This window comes from Solanum pennellii, chromosome 3, assembly GCF_001406875.1.
Source record: "Solanum pennellii chromosome 3, SPENNV200".
Classification (NCBI taxonomy): Eukaryota; Viridiplantae; Streptophyta; class Magnoliopsida; order Solanales; family Solanaceae; genus Solanum; species Solanum pennellii.
In genome coordinates, this window is record NC_028639.1 from 64478938 (window position 1) to 64490331 (window position 11394).

The 11394-nt window shown below is 32.3% G+C and overlaps 1 protein-coding gene across 1 annotated transcript; it reads left to right on the plus strand.

Moving 5' to 3' along the window:
- Positions 1–1194: 1194 nt before the first annotated feature.
- Positions 1195–8231, plus strand: LOC107012216 (monoacylglycerol lipase). Its single transcript, XM_015211993.2, has 7 exons — positions 1195–2077; positions 5172–5210; positions 5296–5366; positions 7028–7092; positions 7195–7284; positions 7366–7458; positions 7555–8231. Exons 1-7 carry the CDS (start codon positions 1431–1433, stop codon positions 7963–7965), a joined length of 1416 nt encoding a protein of 471 aa, XP_015067479.1. The 5' UTR covers positions 1195–1430; the 3' UTR covers positions 7966–8231.
- The last annotated feature ends 3163 nt before the right edge of the window (positions 8232–11394 follow it).

Genomic DNA, 11394 nt, shown 5'->3' on the forward strand with positions numbered 1-11394 from the left:
CCCACCCCCTATCACCACCACTCAAAAGAAAATTGTTTTTAAAAAATATTTTCAATTTCATAAATTATTTTAGTAAAAATAAAAGATGTTCCTCAAAAATATTTTTCATTCATAAATCAAACACTAAAAATCATTTCCGGAAAATATTTTCTACTCACCAACCAAACATGAAAAAATAAGTCCAAAATCTACTTATTTTCCAGAAAAACATTTTCTAGGAAAATATTTTCCATGGAAAACATTTTCCTTCATACCAAACACACCCTTAGTGAAGAATTAAAGTACTTTTTGAAGAACATATACATTTGTGAAATAAATATTTTAAGCATATTTTGAGCTGATATTTTAAAAGTTAAAAAAATCAAAAATTAATCAAATCATACTAATATCGAAGAGAAATTGGTATGATTGAGATGATTTCAAAAATTTAATTTTGGTTATATATAATAAATTCTCCAAAAAGTTAAGATGATATAATTTTTAAAACAACCGATAAAACCGCGTCATTGACACCCCTAATAAAAGGACGGTTTGATTGGTTATTTTTTACAAAATTACACCATTTCAATTTCTTAGGTATTTTATAATATATAATCAAAATTAGGTTTTTTAAAAATCATTCCAATCACATCAATTTCTCTTTTCTTTAGTTATTTTTGGTTTTTTTAACTTTTAAAATATCATCTCACATATATTATTACTAAAATATTTCTTTCACAAATATATTTTTTTAAAAATACGTTAATTCTTTATCGAGGAATCAAAAATGTAAAATCTCATTATTATATTATTTAATTTTAAACATTTAATAGGAACGCTCGCATATATTATTGTGTTGTTAAATAGAGTATCTTACTATAGTATATTTAAAATTTAAAACTTAATTAATCAAAAGCTAATAAAATTATGATTAAAATTAATTTTCAAATTTAAAACTAAATTAAACCAAACCCCAATAAAGCTAATTCATTTAATGAATTCAGTCAAAAATTTTGATTCGTATTTAATTTTTATCTAAACCGTAAATCGAGGTAAATATTGATGAGTTTTATGCTATTTTACGATAGGAAACAAGCGAAACCAAAACCATGATAATATCGCCGCATATGAGAACATGTGTTGAGTCGACACGTGGTAGTATCTTGTACCGCTATTTTGTAGCGTAATTCTCTCAGCCATTATTTATTCATCACTTCTCGGAACCTTAAGGGGAAGTGGTGGCTGAAACCTCTCGCCGATACCCAAGGAGGAGAAAAAAAAAAGAAGAAAAAAAAAACATCATCCCCTTCAGCCTGCCCAACTTTTCTCTCTCTCTCTTCTCTCAAACACTTCTCTGCTCATTTGATTATCAAAATTTTCCGCATTCATCTTTGCTTTTTCCACAAACAAAAACCTTATCTAATTCATCTGAATTTTAGTGTTACATTTATATGGTTTGCTTGACAAGTCAAAATTTGTGCAAACCCAGACGATTTGAATCACATTTCGTACCATATATCAACGCAAAGCCAAAATTAAAATTGAGGTTAAGAAATTTGGAGGAATATTTATCGGAGTTGAAATTGAAATCGTTAGCGTTTGGGACTAGAAGAAGAAGAAGAGGAATAATTACAGCAGCAATGGCGGTCGAATTAGTGAAATCGAATGAAGCATCGACGATTATATTGACGTCAGGTGCTAGCGGAAGAATCAGTGCCTTGTTTTCATTACAGGTATTGAGGAGCTTGTTCCTTTTGATCAATGCTTTTGTAATGCTATTGTTGTTTCCATTTCGTGGACGGAGGAGGATGGCGTCACCGGCGACGATGATGGCGTCGTCTGGGTCGCAGGAGAAAGGCGGCATTGGGAAGGAAGAGAAGGCGGTGGAGAGGAAAGGCCCGGTGGTTCGAGTGCCATCGAAAATGGTGCCGTGGAAGAGCGTGGTGGAGCAGGAGGTGGCGGCGAGACGATCGCTGGCGATAAGAAGGGTACTTCAGGAAGACGATAGAGAAACGCTGAGGGAATTTTCGCTTTTTGTTACGTCCAGAGGAGAAACTATGTTCACGCAATCCTGGACACCTGTTTCCTTCAAAGTCAGGTAAATTCGTCAGCTCAAAATCCCAAAATGAAATTAATTACTCGCCTCGTTCTAATCTACGTGACATATTTTTTTAAATTTTTAAATTTAAATAAATTTATAAATAATTATAAATATTTTATATTTTTAAAGTTTTAAATTGTTAATTACTTTTATGTTTGGTCAAACTTTAATTATGACGGAAAAAGAAATGGGTCGGCCAGAAAGGAGTAGATTATTTTGGCTAAAACTACTAAAATATTGCTAAAATGGAATATGTTTTATTAGTATTAAATTTTCGCTTAAAGATAACGTAAAATTAAATAGTCATATGCAAAACCTGTAGTATACTTTTGGGATTTGATTAAACGTTAATATGACCTTTTATTATTGTCGAAAATTTTGTTTTGTTTGATAACCTAATTATCGGTTGACGTTTCTGGAAGGTACTAGGAAGTTTGAATACATTTCTCTTGTTTTTGTGTTTCCATTTTTGCCCTTGTTATTTTCTTTGTTGTGAGCCCTCTTGCTTTCCACGTTGCTGTCGGATAAGACTCTTTTTTGTTTTTTAATCTTCGGAACACTTCTTAATGAGAGCGACTCTCTTAATTACAATAGCAAAAACAAGTTCAATAAGTAACTTATAAATTCGTTTGGTACTATGTATTAGGAAAAATAATATATGCCTTGTGTATTATTTACCTTGTTTGATACTTTTTTTTCTAATTTATGCATATTAATTATACACTTTATTGTGTATTAAGTTATGTGTTGCTAATATAATGGATTTGTAGGTATTAGTAATGCAAATATTAATGCATGCATTAGAATGATTAAAGACTCAATTTCCCTTAATTTTTTTTACATCTTTTCTCTCATATAATGGACTTTGTAAATTAATTTCTTATGCAATGCATTATTTTTAATGAGTCAGACCGAACAATACATAAAAATAATTTATGTATAATAATTAATATATATGAGACTAATACAAACATTATTAATACACTCTATCTAACATTGTTCTTATGCACTCTTCTAAACGACCCTAATATTGCCAACCTAACCTTCCGAGCGCCCTTATTTTTTCTTTTGACTATTCCACCCCCTCAAATCTCGAAGCCCCACTCCCCACCCAAAAAAAGTTTTGTTAGCTTAGATATGAATACTCTTGGGTATTATTTTTTATCTATTAGCTACTAAATATTAGAAAATAAGTAAGAAATGAGTAGTTTTTCTAATAGAAAACATTTTCAAATCGACCAAACACACCAGTACGAATTTACCGCTCTATGAAAGTTCATATTAGTACGGGCTGGATAAGATTACAAATTAATGGACTGAATAGCTCTTGACAACTAAGTTGCATGGCGATTTCTTCTACTGCTTAGGAAATGCAGATATTTTGTAATGTGTGATTTAATTAGAAAGGAATTTTGTTATCTTTAAATTCCACCATCCAGCAGAGCTTAGAGCCTCAACTTTATTCTCCTTGTTTTAATCGTGCTGTGAGTGTGACAGCTCACTAACATATACTACTTTATTTATCTCTAATTATTCGTCTACTTTTGAATTGATCCACCTATTAAGAAAAAAATTATTGATATAGTGAATTTTTCATTTTATCTAATTGTGAAGGGAATTAAGAAATAGTTATTATTTCTCCATTTATCAAAATGAACTAGTAATAAAAGACCACTAGAAAAGAAAAAATGAATAAATAAAAAGGACAAAGAATACTAATTAATAATGGAAAGAGGACATTGTATCATGATTCTCTAGGTTGATGCTACTACTCAAAATTCGGTTTGTGGCGTTGTCTACAATTATTTTGATGCTTCAAAATTTTTAATGCTCTACTTTTAGTTACTTTATAATATTCACTCAGCATCTTTTGTATTAGTGCTGAAAATGTTCTTGTTTATTAGCAGATTCTTAATAATTGAAGGACTATTTTCCATTTGAATTTTCATTTATGTATATTTTTTCAAGTAAATCTTATCTTAATAGACTACACACATACTCTTTCAAATTTAGGATGAAAGAGATATTAATGAGTGTTATAAGCAGTTGAAGGGGAATATTGAAGCCACTAGCAGATTTTGATAGATGGTGGTCCTTTGAAGTGGACCGATTCCCAAGAATCCCACCACCCAAGTCACTAGTGATGGTATTTTCTGATTATTCTCTGTGTGGTAGCCATGGGCTTTGAGTGGGAGCTGCAACTGTTTTCTGCATGAGATGCCAAAACGTGGCAGCTCTTTTCAAAATATCTAACCAAGTTAAATCTGGCTCACATTTTACATTAAGAAGAAATGAACGTAAGAGACATCCTGTGACTGGTATTTATGCTCGTTCGTTTTTTCCACTATAGGACACAAATATGGATACGAAATATTATTCTGATTAAGAGGGTCTCCCTTAGTATCAATGAAGTGATGATGTTCGAATGAAAATGAAGTTTAAAAATGAAAGAAAGAGTTATAAAATTTGTGTTTTAAAATAAGTCATAGTTATTTATGTGACTATAAATTATTTCATGAGGGGTAATATAGAAAGTTTAAAGTATTATTATATAATATAAAGATGTGTCATTCTCTTTTAGAAAAACTAATAAAGATAAAAGTATCTCAAAATTGTGAAGGAGTAGTTAAGTTTTTTTTTTTTTCATGTTTTACTTTCAACATTAATTACTTATTTTCCAAGACCTATGATGTTACATCAATTAATAGGGATATTGTGGTAATATACTCATATTAATCATTGTTTTTAAGGGGAGTGCAAAGTCTAAAGTGGACAAGTAAAGTGAACGGAGGGAGTACTTGTGTAAAGACATACATATTTAACATACAGTAAATCCTGTATGCTTCAGTCTGAATATGAATGAAGTGGAATATGAATCTATTTGGATTAAAGAATCCAATGTTCCTCTTAGAAATTGGAACAAAGTTACCCACAATGACCCTCTCGAATTGCCTTCTCTAGTAATAAGTTCTTCAAATACTTCGATTCCAAGTAGCTAGAAGAGCATGCAAAAGCATGTTATTATCTATATTGCACGTTTAGCTCCATACTGTTGAAATGAAATTTAATGATGTTATTTGTCTTGGTGCAGGGGATTGGTTTTCTTGTTGCACGGCCTCAATGAACACAGGTTTACACTAGTCTTGCAAGGCTCTTGTGATTTTTTATTTCAGTTCATATGTTCATTATCTTAAGATTCTGCATTCTTCATACAGTGGCCGATACAATGATTTTGCCAAGAAGCTAAATGCAAATGGCTTCAAAGTTTATGGAATGGATTGGATTGGTAAGTTTTGGATTTACAAAACAAATCATTATAAACTACTTGCTTTATATATCTCTAGTTATTTGTATATTCTGGTATCCTGAGTTCTGTTTATTTGTTTCATCTTAATTTATCTGAATACTATTCTTTATGGCTGTTCAACCCCTATAGATTTTTTCCTCTTTAATTACGTGCGGCTCCTGCCAACCCTCAATGCATAAAGTTTATGCTGAATAATTTCTGGATTTATGTTAGTTTTGCAGTGTGTATTGATTTTCCTAGTCATACTTTTCCTGGAATAATAGAATGCTCTGAGAATTACATTAACCTTCTCCTTCTAACTGGCTCTAAAATGATTGGCTCTTACGGAAAATTATCAAGAAATGCTTATATTTCATATCTTTCAATAGGCTAGGACCTTGATATAATGTGATAATCAAAGTGTAAGCAGCATAAAGTGTCTCTACTTTTTCCATTAAGCTTCTAGCTGTAGCTTCTTTGATCGTTGTTTTAAAGTGAAAAATAAAGCCAGAAATGAAAATGTTCCATTTCCTTAGGTTAGAGGTTTTTTTTTTTTTTTGGGGGGGGGGAATGGAGGAGAGGTGAAAGGAATCCGATGGAGATAGCAGATACTCGGTGGAATTAGTTGAGGTGTGCACAAGTTTGCCACGAATACCAATGTCATACAAAAACAATAACAATAAAAAGGCATCAGTGCCAACATGTTATCCAAGAGTTATCTTTAGCAGTCATGCATCACTTGGCAAGCTACGGACTCATTGGAATGCACACTGATACTTGTGCATTTACCACCAACTCGTTGGTTCTTCTCACAACAGAGATGAAGAAATACATGGATATTTGGGTATGTGTGAGAGTAAATCATAAAATGTTGCACTCCGTAAAGCACAGCTTTTCCTAGTACAACTTTTAGGTGGTCATTATCAGTTCTAAACCTGAATGTCATTTTCTTCCTTTTCTTGACCTTTGCAATTCTGATATTCATCTATTGATGAATCTTTAGAGAAGGGTGACAAATTGATTGTTTAGTTGCTGTTATTATGGTTGAAAAGTCAGTCTTCAACTATGCATCTATGTCGCATGTTGCAGGAGTTGAATTTCCTCCAATCAGCAGCCTTTGGTGCGAAAATGTTACATGTGAAGCTTCTTCGCATAAGTAAGCTATTAAATTGAATCTCTGATTCTGTAAATTGAATCTTTGATTCTGCCTCTGTGCATGAAAGGATAATAGAGGGAGGAAAAGGTGCTTACAACTCCATTTTAATGCATTTCATTGGAAAAATTATTATAATATTTTATCATGCTTTCACAATGGCTAAGTCCCAAAAGTAATATTTGATGCAAGTCTATCGTTGTTGCTGCCTTGATTATCAACATAAAAGGGAATTAAATTTGTTAAATGCATCACTGTGAAGAGCATATTGGTCTATCGAACTCTTATCTATTGTTCTAGAAACCTTGGTTTTGTCTTCGAGGCACCATTTCCTCTCTCTCATTGTAACCTTGGGCTAGTTCTGCTATTTATTGCTTATTACTCAATTAACTGTGTATATTGAAACATTTTCACCTAAATGCATTTTGTAATGTGTAAATAGTTCTTTTACCAATTTTAATCCTTTGGGAATGTCGTTTTCTGAATTTCAAGTTTCTTCTTCATGCAGGACATGGTGGAAGTGATGGACTGCATGCATATGTCCCTTCTCTTGATGATGCTGTCAATGACATGGTATGATTATTCTAGTTTTCATGAATCATGCATCAAGTAAAACAGGCAAGAATGAAACATTTAAGTTAATGTTATTTACTATTTCTCATCCATTTTGTGCAGAAACAATTTCTGTCAAAGATTTTAGCTGAAAATCCTGGACTTCCGTGCTTTTGCTTTGGACATTCTACTGGTGCAGCTATAATCCTCAAGGTAAATGAGTTTACTGTCGTATTGGCTATTAAATTGTTAATGAAGACTGTTGTTGACACTACCCTTCATTAATACTTTTAGGCAGCAATTGATCCAAAGGTAGAATCTAGGATTGATGGTGTTGTATTGACTTCACCTGCCGTTGGAGTTCAACCAGCTCATCCGATTTTCACAGTAAGCATTTGTTTCAAATGAACTCCCTCGTTTTGTTCTTCTCTATGAATAAATATCTTCTGTTGGGCCTCAACGTTCCTTTTTCTTACTTATTAGGTACTTGCTCCAATTTTCTCATTTTTATTCCCAAGATACCAGTTCAGTGCAGCAAACAAAAGGGGTGCTGCAGTGTCTAGGGATCCAGCAGCATTACTCGCCAAGTACTCTGACCCACTAGTATTCACTGGATCCATTAGGGTACGAACAGGTTACGAGATCCTTCGGATAACTTCCTACTTGCAACAGAATCTGTGCAAGTTGACAGTACCATTCCTAGTCCTTCATGGCTCCGATGATGCAGTCACCGACCCTGAAGGCTCTAAGAAGCTCTACGAAGAGGCTTCTTCAACTGATAAAAGTATCAAGCTGTATAAAGGGTTGCTACATGACCTGCTCTTTGAACTTGAAAGAGAAGAAATCATGCAGGAAATAATCGACTGGTTGAACCAAAGATTGTCCAATTGTTAAAGGACGAGTATTATTTTATAAATGGTTCAATCAGAAAGGGGAAAAAATGCTGAATCCGAAGGAGTAGCAGTGATGGACGGAAGAAAATTGAAGCCTCTGCATTCTTAGACATTTTGTACTTTGTAAACTAATTAATCCATACTCAGTTTCTCGGAAAGGACTACTCGGAAGGCAAAATCATTTTCCTCCTCTTTTGTCAGACAACTGTTTTTGTGAAATGTAAAATGTGGTTTATTAACTTATTTACATCGATTTATTCGTCATCATTTTCTGCTTGAGGCTGCTAACTACATATCTCGTTTGTTAATTTTCTGTCTTCGTCATGGTGGGAGGGAGATGCTACAACTTCTGTAAGTACAAAAGTAACTTCAAAGATGAATACAAAATTGATACTGATTGTCATAGTAAAACAGAGAGTAGTATTTTATGTTATCTTAACAGCAATACAGCTGTGTAAAGAGAGATTTGAATAAAACTCCAGGCTGTGTAATAGTGACTTATTCATACTCAAATCTTTTTATTATTTGGTGATTAAGAAGTCGTAACTTAGGCAAATAAATCCAGTGATTAATAATTGCACTTTTTATGTTCATTTCTGTTGTGATGTATGAAGTGAGTAATTTATATTTTTCGTCATAGAGGGAGCTCCACTAAATTTTAGGAAAAATGAAAGGAAGGTCGACTATAAAAAAGAAAAAAATAGGACCACTTGCATTAGGGGGGATTATTTCATGTCAACATTAAGATGAAATTAACTCATGTGGGTGGTGGGATTTATGTCATGAATAATGCCTTCCACGACCACCATCCAGATCATTTTATCATGAATAGTGATAAAATTTAAATTTTCATTAATAGAAGTAATTGCTCCACATAGTTGATGTTTCATACTTGTTGAGGATATGAGTTGTGTTTCCATTTTTATGGTCAATATTGAGTTTCTATGCTAGTTAGCCTTGCTCTAAAAAGAAGGATCTAAAATTTGAACTTCATAATGTTAGGACCGTAAATAAGCAGGTGTAAACGCGGAAGCTAGCAAAGCAAACCTCGAAAGACCACGAGTAAGAAGACAACGAGAAATATACCAAAAGACACAAAGATTTAACGTGGTTCGGTCAATCGACCTACGTCCACAAAGGAGATGAGCAATCCACTATAAATATGAGAGTACAAAATACAGAGGGAAACAACCTCAACCAAATCACTCGGAATACATGGGAGGTTTACACAAGTGATAACGTATCAAGCTTGTGACCCACAAATTCTCCCTCTAACCACAACTCTCAAATCCCTTAAGACTACATTGTGAATGCTCATTAAGTTAGAAGGAACAAGCCTCTATTTATAGAGTTCTAAACCTTTTCCTACAAGAAAAGGATTAGTCAATCCAAAACCTTTTCCTACAAGGAAAACCTATTTATGGTAAGAAATTTAGGGCAAATAAAACCCAACACATAAAATATCAAGTACTCGTATTTTAAATTTCATTTCCACCACGGTTGATTTGATTTATTAGGTTTGAAATCATCAATTATTTGTACTTGGTAGTCTATTATTTAACGCATAAACATGATTTGAACTAACACTATTTTGGATTATAATTTGAACTCTATATTCACCCCTCGTTTAAATGTCCAATTCTATGCATGGTGAGGTATTAATTAGAGTCCCCACGCTTAATATTGTATCTTAAATAATTTTGGGCACAATTCTCATTTTATAAGCTAATTTTTAATTAATAGTTATTATCGCTTCACGTATTTATCCTATTATTATGTTTTCCAGAAAATAATATTCGTTTCGATCGTTACCTAAATTTTAGTAATAGAAAATCTCATAAAAGTATAAACGCCAATTTGGAATGTTTCTTTGTCATTGTTTTCAAGCAACAATACAAATTGTGCGGCATTTGATTCCCAATAGTTGATAAGTATTGTACTTTTTTATTTATTTATTTAGGAAGTAATTAAATCTTGGACATTTAAATTATTTATTAATTTTTAAAAGATTTGGCGAGCTATACAAGAAAGTCGGAGAGATAGCAAAAAATAAATGCCAGATGATTTGGTTTCATTGAGCTAATTAATTTCAAAAGTTAGAGTTGAAAACAACATGATGAATAAATAAAACATGACAGTAATAATCTAATTATAAGCTAACACGTAGCTTCTATAGACAAATAAATGAAGTACAAACGTCTTTTGCTGATTAGTCGAAAAGGTATTAACCTATAGGAACCAAAATAATGCCAAATAAAAAAAAATGTGAACACATCTAGTTATAGCGCATGAAATTCATGCGTTATATATATTGGGAAAATTTCGCAACAAAGTAAATTTATACTATTTAATTATTCATTATAGTTATAGTTTGTTATAATTATCACTCGCGACTAACATTATACATTAATTACGTGGGCTGACTTCGAATTTGTATAATTAGTCATATTTGTATATGTATAATTCTCCAGAATATACAAATATCTATGTATAATATATAATTATTTAACCAATATACATGCACAATTCACCTATCTCCTACTTTTGCCCTCTCTGCCTCACCTCTCTCCTCCCTCTCCCAATCTCGCTTGCCCTATATACAAATGTATATGTATATAATATACGATTATATACATATACAATTCACCTCTCTTCCACTCTCTGTCCCCCTCTCTCTCTCCTCTCTCCTCCCTCTCTCGATCTCGCTCGCCTCTCTCCTCCCCCTCCCAGTATCGCTTGCCTCTCTCCTCCCTCTCCCAATCTCTCTTGCCATACATACAAATACATATGTATAATATACAATTATCTAACCAATATACATATACAATTCACCTTTCTCCCACTCTTTCCCCCTCTCTCTCGCCTCTCTCCTCTCTCTCCCAGTCTCGCTCGCCTCTCTTCTCCATATAACTTGTAGCTACAAATTGTAATTATCAAACTATAGTTATGGAGAGTAATTAATTATTTTTAAGTGGCTATAATCTATATATATATATAAATGAGGATCATAGAGGAGGTGATGTGGCACCTCTCTATGACCTCCATTCATTTTTTCTTATTTTTTTTCTTTTACTTGACATTTTTTTCTTATTTTTTTCAATTATTTTTTTTATAAACTTATACCTCTTTAATTATATAAATTCTATTCTTAAATTAGTATTAATAATATTCATAACCCTCAAACCTTTCATATTCATAACCTCTTAAACCTTTCATATTCATAACTTCTAATTATTTAATGTGAAAGGTTACATTAACACTATATATCACACTAAAATTGTTTGTTATTTTGTAGTCATCTTTGGTAGAGAATTAGTGGAAGAAATGTTACAATATTTGTAAGCTTTGAGGTGCATTATTTTTTCAAATATTATTTCATATATTACTTTTAATTAGCAAGTAAGGCTAATATGTCATTATATTTTTATTT